This window comes from Arachis hypogaea, chromosome 12 (assembly GCF_003086295.3).
Source record: "Arachis hypogaea cultivar Tifrunner chromosome 12, arahy.Tifrunner.gnm2.J5K5, whole genome shotgun sequence".
Lineage (NCBI taxonomy): Eukaryota > Viridiplantae > Streptophyta > Magnoliopsida > Fabales > Fabaceae > Arachis > Arachis hypogaea.
The window spans coordinates 22,806,897-22,822,371 of record NC_092047.1 but is presented as its reverse complement, the minus strand read 5'-3'; the positions used below and the strand labels follow the sequence as shown (position 1 = coordinate 22,822,371).

The 15,475-nt window shown below is 35.5% G+C and overlaps 1 protein-coding gene across 1 annotated transcript; it reads left to right on the top strand.

Annotated features, from left to right (window-relative positions):
• The first annotated feature begins 7,807 nt into the window (after window positions 1-7,807).
• Window positions 7,808-14,665, top strand: LOC112727131 (nuclear transport factor 2). Its single transcript, XM_025776776.3, has 9 exons — window positions 7,808-8,284; window positions 8,448-8,582; window positions 9,272-9,578; window positions 10,023-10,285; window positions 10,740-10,923; window positions 11,650-11,771; window positions 11,858-11,923; window positions 12,383-12,464; window positions 14,120-14,665. Exons 1-9 carry the CDS (start codon window positions 8,264-8,266, stop codon window positions 14,263-14,265), a joined length of 1,326 nt encoding a protein of 441 aa, XP_025632561.1. The 5' UTR covers window positions 7,808-8,263; the 3' UTR covers window positions 14,266-14,665.
• Window positions 14,666-15,475: the final 810 nt, after the last annotated feature.

The following is a 15,475-nucleotide window of genomic DNA, read 5'->3' as shown; positions in this document are numbered from 1 at the left end:
AATTATTAGTGACATAAACAATGTCATTTAGTCTGTCATGCTCCAACCTATTTCTTCTTTTTGTATGAATCTGTTCAAAAAGACTCCAATTTTTCTCACACCCAGAAGAAGTAGATGCTTGGCTAAGAATGCGAACAACTATCTTTTGTAAACATGGAGCAGAACTACCGAACAACCTCCACTATTCATCTACCAATTATAAAACCATAACATATTAGTAGATATCAATTAAAAGAGTGAAAGCATAAAATAATAGCTATTAAACAAATATTCTTACCAGACTTAAGTTTTGTTGCAGCTCGAATAACTTCTGGTCTATCGAAGCTTTCCTTCCGGTCTCTATATAAATGTATTTCTTTCATTGCTTCAACTGAATCCAAATTGTTACACTTGCAATACAAGGTAACAAGATCAAGTAAACCTCACATAACATCAGGTGATTCTTTATAATTTTCACCAAAAAAGAAAGTAGGATTTAGGAAGTAAGCTGAAGCATGAATATCTTTTTTTAAATGCTTGTCCCATCTTAAGTTGATAATATATGTGTATGGCTTATATGCAATCTTTTTTTGCTTAAACATATTTTTAATTGCATCTTCTGCCCTTAGCATTCTGTCGTATACACATCCCAAAGATGGCTTATCATCAGCATCAATAATCTTCAGCAATTTAATCAAAGGGCCCACAATTTTACATACAGTAAAACAATATCCCAAAACTTGCTATCCAAAATAATAGCACTCATAGTCCTACCATTAGCACTGCTTCCTAATTTGTGACCAGTAAAAAATGAATCTACAACCAATGCTTACAAATCCGATTTCTGATCAAAGATGCTCTTTAATGTGATAAAGACAGTTGTAAAACAAGTTGCACCAGGGCGTACAATTTTTTTTCAAGTAGGTCTTTTTCTAAGCCAAGATAAAAAAAACTATATGATTATACACAAATACTGTAATCTTTGAAGCACGTGATGCAAGATTAGAAATATACGCCATACTGCTTATATCTTTCAGAATAAGATTAAGGCAATGAGCAGCACATGGTGACCAATAGATATTCTCATATTTCTGATTGATAAGCCTACCAGCAGCAACATAATTGGCTGCATTATCAGTAACAACATACACAATATCATTAGGGCGAATCCATTCAATCACCTCAGAAAACAAGTGACACAACATTGAAACATTTTTTTTACCATACTTGAAGCATCTATAGATTTCACAAAGCACAAACTTCTAGAACAATACACCAAGAAATTAATCAATGTTCTTTGTCTTTGATCTGTCCAACTAGCATTTGACATTCTCTTTTATGATCAACCAACAAGTGAATCCTTAATTTATCATAAGAAGGACCCTTATAACTAGGTCCAATACCAGCAACACCATCTAACAAATCTTGAAAACATGGCGACATCACTGCATTAAAGGGAATTCTACAATCCAAAAGCCACCTTGCAAACTGTTTATCAACCTCGTGTATTGCCTCTTTATTTTGCAAAACACTTTTAAGGCTTGGTTGAGCATCTGGAGTTGTTCTTGGTGCAAACATACGAGGAATCACTTTGGCTTTCTTTTTTGGATCGCCTCCAACCACTTGCTGACTCGAAGTGCGCTGCTGTTCTTCTTGACCTACTGCTTCATAAATTGTATCATTTATCTCATCACTACCCTCTTCACTGAAACTTACTTTTCTTTTGTTTTTGTTGCTCTAAATTTCTTTCAATAAGCTTTCCATCTATTTTTCCACATCATACGGAACTTTAAGATACTTTTTCATGTCTCCAGTAATCTTTGCCAAATATTTCTTCACTCTGAGAATTCCACCTCCATTAAAAACTTGTAGACAAAACAAGCATTGATATTGTGGTCTTCCATTCACTACTTGTAAAGCAACATATTTCCAAGCTAAATCTGTTTTTCTTTGTAAATTAGAAGAACCTTGCGACTGACTATTGTTAGAACTAGGAGGATTAGGATTAGCAGCATCATTCGAATTAGGAGAATTGGCAGGTGAATTATTACTAACAGATGCATTGTTATTAGCAACTGCTTCTTGATTAATACTTTTGTCCATAACTGGAATCAATAAATTATAATCAACATTAAAAATATTAGCAGTACAACTAGAAATAATCACTCCTAAATTAATTCAAAACAGTAGCATAACAAATAATCACCCCTAAATTAATTCAAAACAGTAGCATAACAAATAATCACCCCTAAATTAATTCACAACAACAGCATAACAATAACAGCAGCATAACAAATCACTAATCACAAATTTCAAATACAAAACACTGATCACAGATTACTTAATTTCAGATTTAGAAATCACAAAATCACAGTGCCATAACAAAACAGCAGCATAACGACAATAACAGTGTAACACCCTACCACACAGAGCTTTACGCTTAAGCCATAAAACAGAGGTAGCGTGGTATTACGACCTCTAAAATAAAATATATACATAATAATATTGAAAAGGATACAGTATACAAGGAGCCTTGAAAAATGGATAAAGCAAAAACGCAAAATAAAAAAAAAACACAACGCTCGGAAAATGAGATTACTTGCGTGTGAAGAAATCTAAAGCTCATCATCAATATAACTAAATAGAAAATAGGTATAGGAGGTCAAAAGTACAAAATAACAAGCTCCTACCTCAGCCTGCGAAGTTAAGACTAGCCAGAGGATAATTACATACATAGATACATAGCCCGAAGCCCAAAAATACGTACATATAATCCTATTTCTCCATAAACCTCTAAGAGGTACAAAAGTAAAGCAGTAATATACACATGAGGAGAGTCTAATACATATACATATCAAAATATCAAAAGTAAGCCCCAAAATGAAACCACTTCGCTGTAGAACTCCAGACGTCTAGCGAGGTGCATCTCGACCTGCATATGAAAAACAACAACATAGTATGGAATGAGAACCGGAGGTTCTCAGTATGATAAAGGTGCCACGCATAAGATATAAGGTCCTGGGAATGCCGGAGGCAATCCTGGATCACTGACACTCAGATTATAAAGCTTAAAGAAACTAAGACAGAAAACATAAATCAGGGTAGTTCTCTAAGACTTTCTAAACTTAACCATATCCTTAAATCTAACTAAAACTTAACTAGAACCCTAAATATCTCCGCCTTTCCTCCATTTCTCCATCTCCAGTGAAGTTACAAAGACAACCAAGCAGATAATACTAAACACATGTAGAATACAAGTAATACAGATAGCAAATACAACAAATAGCATATTATAATCACTCAGGCAATCCCAATTAATGCACAATCAAACAAAGCACACATATGCATATGATGAATGTCTATCCTACTGGCTGTGAGCTCACGTGTCGGTTATTTTTCCAGAACCCGACACATCTGGTAGCTAACCTAGACATTGGTCTCTAGGTTGCGCATCTCCAGGAGGATCATAAACGAAGGAGAGTTCTTTTTCACCTTCTCCTGGAGGTTTCACGAATGAGAGTGCCTTTCCACATCGAAGGAGTGTGCCTTTCTACCTTGCAACCAGAGAAGAATGTGGGGAAAACAATACGAAGGAGAGTGTCTTTCCACCTTCCCCACATCCCCATCAAGACAAGAGAGGGAACTTCCGTCCTTAACTTGCCATCCGAAAACATTTTCAAGTTAACGCGCAAGCGGGTTCGCACCCAAACCTTGCCATCTCGACCAAAGCGACCATTCCAGTCATCGCTAGTCTCAACATTCACTCCTAAATCCTAATTCAATCACATCTTCGCACTTTTCATTCTTAATTTTCATTTTCCAAGTTTACTTTACCTCCAAGTTACCACCATTTCCTAGTTTCATCCTATTACTAGGCCTAATACTGAGATATAGGGGTAAAAGAGTGAAAATAGAGGTTTAGAAGTTTAAATTCATGTTTAAAATGCAAAAATCTCATTTGCTGAAAACATGGATAACGCGTACGCGTGGGAGTGCATTTCTGAAAGGTCACGCATACACGAGATATCCAACCCAAAAAGGTTGGTTGCGTCGTGTGCAGATGATCGCGTATGCGAGTTATGCAGAACAGCAAAAATGCTGAATGCTGCAGAATTTTCAGCTTTGCACTCCAAACTTCTGACACGCATAACTTTTTTGTTTTAAAATATTTTTCGTTCGTTCTTCGAAGGCGTAAACTTCACGGACCCAATTTTCATTTGAAATAAGTTTGAAATAATTTGGAGGTCCGGAAGCCAAGTTATGGATCACCGAAGTTCGGCTAAAAATCAGTTTTTCACAAACACCTTAAAACTCAATTTTCATTACAAACCAAACTCAAATCCCACTTCTTATACATATATTCAGCTTAACAACATATTATAACACACCCACACAGCACTAAAACTCCCACTTCATACCACATTCATTTATGCTTCAATATATCACAATTTCACGCATAAATATCTCATTTTTAAACCAACAAGATTCCCATCCACTTACTCAATATATATTCATATCATCATGTTGTTCATCATTAACTCATCACTTAACCTCCTATAAACCACAATCATCCAACAAATACTCAATTTTTATCAAAATCATCATTAAGGGTGCTAAGCATCAAACATATTCTTGTATTCCAACCTATCCTATGGTCATCTAGCATAAGTTTTCACAGAATATTACATATTAAATACGTGAAACCTAAACCATACATTAGTCAATTTCTATGTATTAACCAAGGCAACCTTCAAGGCAAGCTCATAAGCCTTCCTCACCATAATTCAGCTTCCCAAGCTTCCAATCAAGCTTCCAATGCCCACAAATCAAACTCCAATATATATATATATATATATATATATATATATATATATATATATATATATATATATATATATATATACCTAAATTCACATTACCACACATGCATATATCCAAGACTTAATACCCAATACACAAATTCAAGGAATTAGCTAGAGTCTATGATCCTCACCTTATCCAAGCGTCATATAAGCAAGAGTAAATGTTTTCCTCAAGCTAATCGGGTCCTATAACATCAAAGAAGCAAAATCTCACCACCACTCCAATAATTTTCGAAAATCAAAAGGGGTAGAACAACTAGAGTGAAAGTGAGGCTTACCAATAAAATTATTCCGATAGATTCGTAGAGCTCGACGCGGTGGTCACGTGGCTGCAAACGGTGCGGCGATCGGAGCTCAGAGTGGAGAGATATGGTGGTTTAAAATGGAGGTTAGGGTTTGAAACCCTTCTCTTCCCCTTGGCTATTTCAGCGTCCTTCTTTGCTGAATGGGGAAGAAGGGGCTCTCCCTTCATTAAGTACTGGGCCAATGAGTTGGGCCTTTGGCCCATTTGAGCCCGGTTCGACCGGTTCGGCCCAATCTTAGGCCAAATTCTTTAAAATTAGTGTCAAAATTCTTATTTTAATTTTCTCTATCATGTTAAACTACAAAATTTCATTTTCTATTTTTCTTGAGTAATAATTAATTTATTCACTAATTATTTACTAATCTCTCAGATTTTACAAACAGCATAACAAGTAACAACAACAACAGCATAACAAAAGATGATGGAAGTCACAAATCAGAAAATCAACCTCAAAACCCTAAAACAGAGTAACAGACTCAACAGAAATTAGTAAATCAAAGTCCCAATAACCTTCCACTGACAGTAGGAAGACGACGGCGAGACGACGAAGACACAACGGCGCAGCAGTTGGAGGCCTCGAACAGTGATTTCACCTGGGGAATGGACGATGTGTCGAGCTAGAATGGAATGTCCGGCCGTATGGGATTAGGACAGGGAAAGGAGGAGGCCGCGGAGGCACCGGCAACCATAGACGGCGATGGCGGTTTCATTCAGGGAGCTGGGTTTTTGGTTTGGGAAGGAGCTAGGGCTTGCTGTGTGTTTGTCTTTTGAAGGAGGGGGTGTTTGGCGGGGTGGGAGGGGGTTAACTCGCGTGGGGGTGGGTTTTTTTCTAACATAACCAAAACGACGCCATTTCATATGAACTGGTCGGGTCCCGGTCTAGTCCAACCGGCTAATAACCGGCCAGTTCAGCAGTTTTTCAGCGGTTTCGTAATCGACGGTTTAAACAGGAGGACCGGATTGTTTTCTATGCCAATTTTTGGTTGAATCAGTTCGACCGGCCGATCCGGTCCGATTTTCAGAACATTGGTTTGGATGGCCAAGTAGAAGGTCATTGCTCAGATATATGGAGATTGGAAGGAGTCTTAAAACCACATACCTAGGTGGATCATCGGAGTTCAGTTGTATATGCCGGGCACTATAGCGGTGTTACGTACTTTTCCAGTGAGGACAGGTAATACGGTGGATGGAACGAAGGTTTTCTTTCATCGATTATTTGGACGTTTTCTTTGTGTGTTGAGGCATTCAAGTATTGCAAGCCACTAATATCCATCAATGGTACTCATTTATATGAAAAGTATGGAGGTACTCTGCTAATGGCGATTGCCCAAGATGAAAACTCGAACATTCTCCCAGTAGCATTCGGGTTAGTCGAAGGCGAAAACACAGATTCGTGAAAGTTTTTTCTAAGTCACCTTCGTCAACATGTGACTCTTAGTGATCTCTGACCGGCACAATGCCGTCAAGGCTGCCCTACTTGCGGAAGACGGTGGGTGGCTCCGGCCAATGGCATACTAAACATTAAAGATGCTGGCTCCTCCTAAACCAACGTTAGTCGCCGCAATGTGTTGAGGTTCTACTCAAGAAATAACTCGTTGCAGCCTCCTTAAGGTAAGTCTTAAAGCATAAATTGTCCCTGGGCTTTGAGGGTATCAAAAAAGACCATAAATCGTGCCCATGCTACCTAGGTTTCGCTATTGCATGTGAATCGTGGCAGACCTTTATGCTTCAGCCCAAAATCAGGTGACTCCGGGCAAGGTGGGACAATTTATGCGTAATATATAACCTTGCCAGTCCTGTGATAATTTACTCGTGAAATTCCCTAGGCCATGCATGCATAAATCGTTCTAAGATGCCATGTTTAACGTATTATATAACGCTTATCACCCTAGGACGATTTATATAATATTAGGAATAAGGTAAATTATGTTTCGAAATTTGTTTCAGGAGAATCCAGTAAATTTGGTTTTTGTTTTATAGAAAAGTATAGGTAACCAAGTGTGTAATCAGTCAAGAATTAAACTACTCAATTAATTATAATTATTAATAATTAATTTTAAATTTTTTAAATTCAAAATTTAAATAATTAGAAACTGATTAAGTAAATCTAATTAAAAACTATAAAAACCTTCTCTTTCCACATCTGTAATACAAAAAATTCGAAAAATACATTAAAAAATATCTATTTAGTATAAAAAAGAAACATCATAATGCTTAACAAAAAAAAACATCTATATATATATCAACTTATCTTTATTAAGATGGGCTTCGAGATCCAATTTATTAGAGAGTTGGCAGAAGTTGGCTGGACCCTAGTTGGTTCCACTCTTGTTTTATGAATAAATGACCATTTGTACCCATGAAAGATAAAAATGCTGACATATGTACCTACACTAAATCGAAACTAAATTTGTACCCACGCAAGATGCCTTCCGTGTGACAAAAGTACCCTGTCTTTGGAGGGTTGGAGCACCACGTAGGTACTTTTGTCACACGAAGGACATCTTGCATGGGTACAAGTTTAGTTTTGATCTAATATGGATACATATGTCAGTATTTTCATCTTTTATGGATACAAAAATGATCATTTATTCCTTGTTTTATTTATTTAAGTAAAAAACCCTTATGAATGCCCTAGTCCATACTCCCTACTTCTCTCTTGAAATCTCCCTTGTCCAGTATTCTGCACGTTACGTAATCCCATCCGTTGAGCCGTTTATTTCTTAGGTTTGGCACCATGATCAAACCGTTCATATCATCAACGGTCAAAATTCCTCGTCAGATATCTAATCCATAGGCGAAGAATTCGCGCGCTCAATTCCTCTCACTGTTTCACACTTTCACTCTTCACAGTACTTTCTTCTCTCTCTTCTGATCTGATTACAGATTTTAGAATTAGATTCACTTGCGTTCAGATTTTGAAGATTCCGTTGTTTCGCTTTCTGCCCTAACCTTAGTTCTTTTGTATTTTTCTGCGCCCACTTCTTCTTCTTCTTCAGAATCCCGTAACAATTTTTCTATTTGAGGTTTACTGTGTTGTTTAAGAGTTCGAAGAAAGCGACATTATCTTTTTTTTTTCTTATTAAAAAAAGAAGCTGTGAACTTAAGGGAGCTGAGAATGGGTGTTAGTGCTGCCCAGGTATTATTACTATATTTTATATTGTATTGTTATTAATTTTTAATTTAAATTCACTTACTAGTATTGTTTTTGTTTGTGTTTTTGAAAACAGCTTTGATTCTAAGGATTCTGTATCTTTTTATATTTAGTTTTAAACCGCATTGGTGTGAAATTGTGAATGCAGGTGGGTTCATACTTTGTTGGACAGTATTATCAGGTTCTTCCACAACATCCCAATCTGATTCATCAATTCTACTCAGATAACAGCACAATGATCCGTGTTGATGGAGTTTCCACCGAAACCGCTTCGAATGTGCTGGTACCTAAGTGTTCTAAGATAAAGAATCCATGTTTTCTTTGCATTCATGTTTGTATGCTGTGTTTGTAACAGTTTGTGGTCATGTTCAATTTATATCTTAGATATTTTTGTATTGTTTTTTTCAAAAATAGAAAATGAGAATCCTAATGGCCCCCAAGATATCAGAAAATGGAGGGATTGTTCCTTATCTTATGTTTGTTCGAGTCTTAATTGATTTGTCTTCAACATTTCCTAGAGAAAAAAGAGCTTTCCTAATGTAGTCATGAATAGTTTCTCTTTTGGTAGTTTGCCTTTGGTGTTGCAATAGGCCATGCATAGATCAAAATCATTTAGTGTAGCAAGGTTTTTATTTTTTTTTTTTTTTTTGGTATTTAGTGTCGGTTTCCGTTAAGTGATTGATCATTGTGGAGAAGACATGTAAAACCAAGTAAGGCTGGAGAGTTGATCAAATGCAGTGTAAGCCAATAGCTATATACAGAGAAAGAGTAATGAATGAATATGAAATAACGCATTATGGCATAATGTAGCTGACCATGCCTAATTGGATTAAGGTTGACGGTGGTGGTGGTTGTTTTTGTTGTTGTTGTCGTTGTCTTAGTGGAACTTAATTTCCATTTCCATTTTCTTAATTGATTCTTGGTGTAAGTTATCTAGCAAAACGTTGATCAAGTTACTTTTTTCCTATACAGCAAATCCATGAACTTGTTTTATCATTGAATTTTGGTACAATAGAGATCAAGACTATCAATTCTCTTGATTCTTTGGATGGAGGTGTGCTTGTAATGGTCTCAGGGTTTGTCAAGATTAGGGATGTCAAGAAAAGGCGAAAGTTTGTCCAAACATTCTTTCTTGCTCCCCAGGAGAAGGGTTACTTTGTGCTTAATGACATTTTTCATTTCATTGATGACGGAATATCAGTATCATACTCAAATCCAGTATCTGTAGCATCCGAAAAGATAGACGCAAAGCCACTTACTTCTCTTGGAGAGCCTCCTGGTAATTTGACTGCTGAATCCTTTTCCAAAGACATTTGATTTTGAACCGAATTTTTCCCACATAGTTAGGCACTAATAATAACACGTTTGCTTTGCTGGCAATAACTATAATGAAAAGTGGTGGGTAGCTTTGGTTCTTCTTCAATTTTTTTCTTTTCATTATTTGAATTTTGGTGTAAGCATTTTTTATTTTAAAAAAGTGAAATTCTGATGAATTCCACTGGTTGGTGTACGAATCCCACTCTACCTAATAGGGAACATGCTTCTTTGTTATTCTAAAAGTTGCATGCTTTCTGTGACAAAATCTGAAAAATCTTGGTATTCATTCTTTTTGTCCACTTAAGCACTATGGCCTCCATTTCATAATAAGTAGTATGCAAAGCCTCTGTTTTGTTAAACTTCGAAACAGCATGCCTCAGAGTCCTGAATTTGTTGCTTTTACCAGCTTCTGACTATGGTTCGGTGGAAGAAACTACTGAATATATCAATTCAGTTCATGTAGAAGATGACCTGGTTGACAAGTATAGCCTTCCAGAGCAGCCGCAGCAGCTACATCATGATCTTGAAACAGAAATTGTGGTTGAGGAAACTCCTGCAGAGAAGGCATCCCCTACAATCCCGAGTTTTGCTCATACTACCCGCGAATCCCCTATAGCTTATGGGGAGGAACCTTTGGAGGAGTCTACTAAGAAGACTTATGCATCCATTGTATGTATCACTTTCTCTTTCAGCATGTTTCTTGTTTAGCTCCCCCTTCTTTTTCCTTCATTGATTGTTAAATATAAAGCACTGCACACTAATAGCAAACAAAGTGTTACATTGTGTTATAGAAGTGACATAAATTTTCCGCTTGTAATTTAAAAAGAAAAAGGAAATTGAATTTCAAATGTGATGTCATTTCTTTACTTAATCAGTGGATATAGATTAAATCCTTTTTTTTTTTTGGGGGGGGGGGGGGGGGGGGAAGGCTCGCATATTAATGCAGTGAGTGTGTGTTTATCAGTGCATTTATCCTTATTTAAATTCCCTATTCTGTTTCCTCAAATGGTTGCAAAATTCTCTTACAAGTAAGCACATTTTCCATATTTGTAGAATATTAGAATCCTTTCACCTCCTCTTCAATATTTTGTCTTAATTTGATTATGTTACAACAATCATGCAGTTACAAGTAGCAAAAGGTCGATCTGTGTCATCTGCTGCTGTACAGCAGTCTTTCAAAAGTACCCCAACTCCTTCAGAGTCAAATCATGTAGCACAGCCTGTTCAACAGTCAAACTCTGCATTTGCGTACATTCCTGATTCACGGTTTGAGTTAGCAGAAGAAGTCTATGGGGCAGAGGAAGAAGGTTTAATTTTGTATATCTTTGTTTGCTTTACTGTTTCTTATTTTCACCAATTTGGCATCTGACTGTAAGGATACTTTAGGTAACTGTTGTTATATTCCTTTTGGCACATTTGGTGGAATTATATGTTTATATTTATTCGCTCATTTGCTGATATAAGATGGAAATTATTTGTGTTCACACTCTGAGTGGAGGTTTTTTGTTGGCGATCTTGTTACCAACATTGAGTGACAGTTGTTATCTAATATCTAATATTTTAAGGGTTTAGGAATGCACACACCTCCAGTGACGGATGTTTTGACAAGCAAGTTATATAGGATAGGATTAGATGCCTAGCATCTATTCGGTGTAAAGCTCATAATCTGTATAGAAGCCTTTTCCTCTCAGACGTGTTCAGAGATTGGAAAGCTATGCTTTATAGATAAATCTTTTGTTTTGTTTAGCTTTTGTATAGGGGATCCCTTTTCCCAAATTTGTATAAATCCTTCTCATCTTATTGAAATTCTTTTTTTTTTTTTCAAAAAAAAAAATCTAATATTTTAAAACAGATCAATGCTGCTAGGTAAGAGGTTGCTTAGGCAGAGACCATGGGTCCAAAGGAACTTGAGAAATTAAATTATACTATTCCATGATAGTTTACTAGCTTTGCTATTACACCATTTTGGAAACTACATTATAACATTTTCTGTCCATGTCCACATTTTTTATGTTTGATATATAATCTTTCAGGTGAAGTAACATCTGTCTATGTGAGGAACTTGCCTGCTACAGTTACTGAAGCTGAGATTGATCATGAATTTAAGAGTTTTGGCAGGATTAAGCCTAATGGTATATTCGTTAGGGTCAAGAAGGTAAGCTTCCTTCATTGCTGTTAACTGAATAACCACATATTCAATCTTGAAAAGAGAACAAGCCTAAATAGAGTTGATGTGCGCAGGAAATCGGAGTTTGTTATGCTTTTGTGGAATTTGAAGACATTGTCGGGGTTCAGAATTCGCTTCAGGTTGGGAAGTTAATTTTTTATTATTATTATTATTATTATTATTATTATTATTATTTGTTTTGTTGTGAGATGTGATGTATATCTTTTGATCTAATTATTGAATTCCGTAAATAAAGTAAACATCGATGTCTGTTTATTGTTTGTTTGCTTTACACTGATATCTGAATATTAGCTATGGTATTTATATAAGTAGGCGCAGTTATTAATTTCCGTTGATGCTTTACTATTAGTTATTACCCTCTCTCTTTTACTTGCTTCTAAATAATATGTGGATTTTTTTTATCATTAGTATTAGCCCGGAATTAAAGTTGGACTGCACGTGAACTCAATTATTTTTAACTGTCATCAACTTTCTTTTTGTGTTGCAATAATTTGTGTCCAGATGACATTTTACATTATTTTATTTATTTATTTATTTCCCTTATAAATATCTTACCTGTTAATACTCTATCACTGTAGGCTTCTCCTATACAATTGGCTGGCAGGCAAGTATACATCGAGGAGCGGAGACCAAACAATGGCATTGCAGCTCGGGGTGGAAGTAATGTCCCACTTCTTTAGTTTCTCTTGCATTATTTAAATATATATGAGCATGGACATTGATACGTGAGGGACATACCAAATTTTATTAATTAAGGCTGCATTTGGTTATGAGAATGAGACAAGACAGGACACAGACAAGACACAAAGGACAGAGACACAAAAATTAGTATTTTTGTATCTTGTTTGATGATAAACTAAGTATAAGAAAAAACAAATTATAAAAGTCTAATTTATTCTAATTTTTTTCCATACAAAAAATTTAGAAAGAAAAATATAGTAACAAAAATATAATTATGAAAAATTAATAAGAATAATGATAGAAAAAATAAGTTGTGTCTCTCGTTAGTGTTTTTGCATTCTTCCTGTTGAGAAGGACACAAAATACACTAATTCAGAATCTCTGGACACAATGTGTCCATGTCTCATCTACCAAACATGATTTTGTATCTCTGTGTCCTTGTTTTGGTGTCCTGTGTCTATAAACAAACGCAGCCTAAAGGACTACGGCACAAAATGTATATAAATATAATTCAAGATCTAACGGTAAGATATTCATTACTGATAATTTGTCCGTCTTTTTGTCCCTAACAGTATTTGAGTCAAAATAAAACAACAACAAAGCCTTATCCGACTAGTTGGGGTTGGCTTATTTGAGTCAAAATAATTTCTTAAATTGAATGTGTAGTTATATATTCACCGTATGATATAAGATCTAACACAAGCTAGATTGTGTCTCCATGCTTATTGCTTAATATATGTAGCATAAAAAGCATCAATAGCATTGTTGCTTTGTGTGTTTTATCTATTGTGTTTATGAAGAAATGAATTCTTTGGAGGCTTTGATAGGAGTATAGAACAGTTGGTTTCTTTTCTGTGTGGCACAAGTTTGGTATGAATAAGAATAAGAGATGGAGAAAAGGCAATCATGTTTTTCGGTATTTGAGAGGGATATTCTTTTGAAAGATCCCTAATCTCTATAGATATTTTGGATCCTTGGCCACATTGACCAAAAATTCCGTAGCAATAGATCATTCTTATGATTTCTGAATCAGTTCTATCAATGACCAAGAAAAACTATAAACAAAACCATTAACAAGATCTGTTGTTGTATACTTAAGTTTGAACTTGGTTGATAACCCCAGTAATGCATAATACTGTTAACATTAAATATATAAAAGTTCATGGTTATATGATCTACTAATATCTGATGAAAACAAAAATGGTAAAATGAAATATGTCATGCAAGAGGATGATTTTTGGCTCCTTTGTTTATGTCTGTCTTCATAGTGGACTAGTAAGGTTGTTTGTTTTGTTTTTGATCTGTGTATTGCTTTTTCATTAAGGAAAATTTCTTATGTTATCCTCCTGTTGCTTAAACAGATATCTTTTTAAGAAGGTACTCTTTAGCTTTTGCTAACAAACTACACAAATTTGGGGGTGGTTCTGTTTATTTTAAAAAATTGTCTAAGTATGTAAGAACCGAATACATGTTTTTTATTTAAATTAAAGCTGTGAGATTTTGCCCCAAAATAAAGAATAAAGGAAATGCACCCTTAGTCTTGTGCAATGTTTCATCATTTCGCTTTTTCTTGTGCAATGGTTAGAAATGAGTAGGCTTATTTTCTGTTGTCTATTTCCTCTGTACTGAATCAGGAAGGGGAAGGGGCAGAAGCAGTTATCCAACCGATGCTTTGAGGGGGCGTTTTGGTGGTAGGGGCTTGGGTAGGGGAAGTAATCACGATGGTGCTGACTACCACAGAATAAGAAGCAACGGTTTTCCTCAGCGTGGATCGCAATAGGAAAAAAGGAAGCCTATATCAAAGCTCAGATGAAGATTTCATTTCGGAGCTTACACATTTTCTGAAGTTAGATCTTGATTTTGCATATTTAATACTGAACATTTTTACTGTTGTTGCCTGACAAAGTAATTTTATGTAATATGTTTCAGGTGTTTTTATTTGCTAGGTGAAGCCATGAATTGAATTGAATTAGCTTCTTTTGCTTGTGTAGAGTTAGTGTTATTTTATTCCCTTGAATGCTTTTGCTTGTGTCATTCAAGTGGGAAAATTTTTGACATTAAGGTAGTTTCATGTCAGGGATTGTGAATTGTGAAGTGCTTTCAATGATAGAGTAGGTTGTGTTAAAAAGGGAGGAAAAGAAGTATATTCCAGAAATTAATGAATTTCCTGAATTATCATATTTTCGATGCAGAGTGTTGTGCCCAAATTGGAGTATATTGGGTTTGTTTTTGTGGTAGCAATAGAATCAAGTAAATGTTCAACTTGGTCTCTCAACAATTGTAAAGAAGCATACTTGCAAAGGAAATTTATATCATTAGGTTATCACCTATCACACTCTTTGGCCGCGTTTGGGGGAGAGAATGAGAGACATAGCATGAAAGACAAAGACTAAACTAAGTTGCTATACTGTGTTTCATGTAAAGTGTCCAGAATTAAAATTTTAGTTTCAGTTTCTGGCTATCAAATACAATACTAAGTCGGAATACTAAGTCGGAATCTCCTAGTCCCAGTTCAATAAACACTACCTTAAATCACATAAAAGTATAGAATTGAATTTGGCAAGGAGAACTAATAAAAACTCACTTAAGCTAGTTTAATATAAAACTACAACTACTTGCAATAGTCAAATTAAGAATTCTATAAAAGATCATGACTTAGATTCATGAGGAAATTATAATGTTGGGTCAATTTCTAACTATACAACCTGGAATAAAGAAGTGCTAAACTTTTTAATTTTGCCTAACCTCTCCTCCAAAAAAAGTTCTGCTGCAAACAAACCAAGTTTCTGTCACTTTAACACTTGACCACTTTAAAGTTTGAGCGGTGCCACTTTTGTTTACCCTTTGTGTTTTTGGTTTATGCTTTTGCATTGGATTCATATTATTAGCACTTGAGTTTGAGGAATTATTATTATTATATTTTTTTTGGGGAAGCTAAGGAAAGAAAAAGAAAGTGCAGCAGAAGAAAGTAGAGGTGCCATACGCGAGTG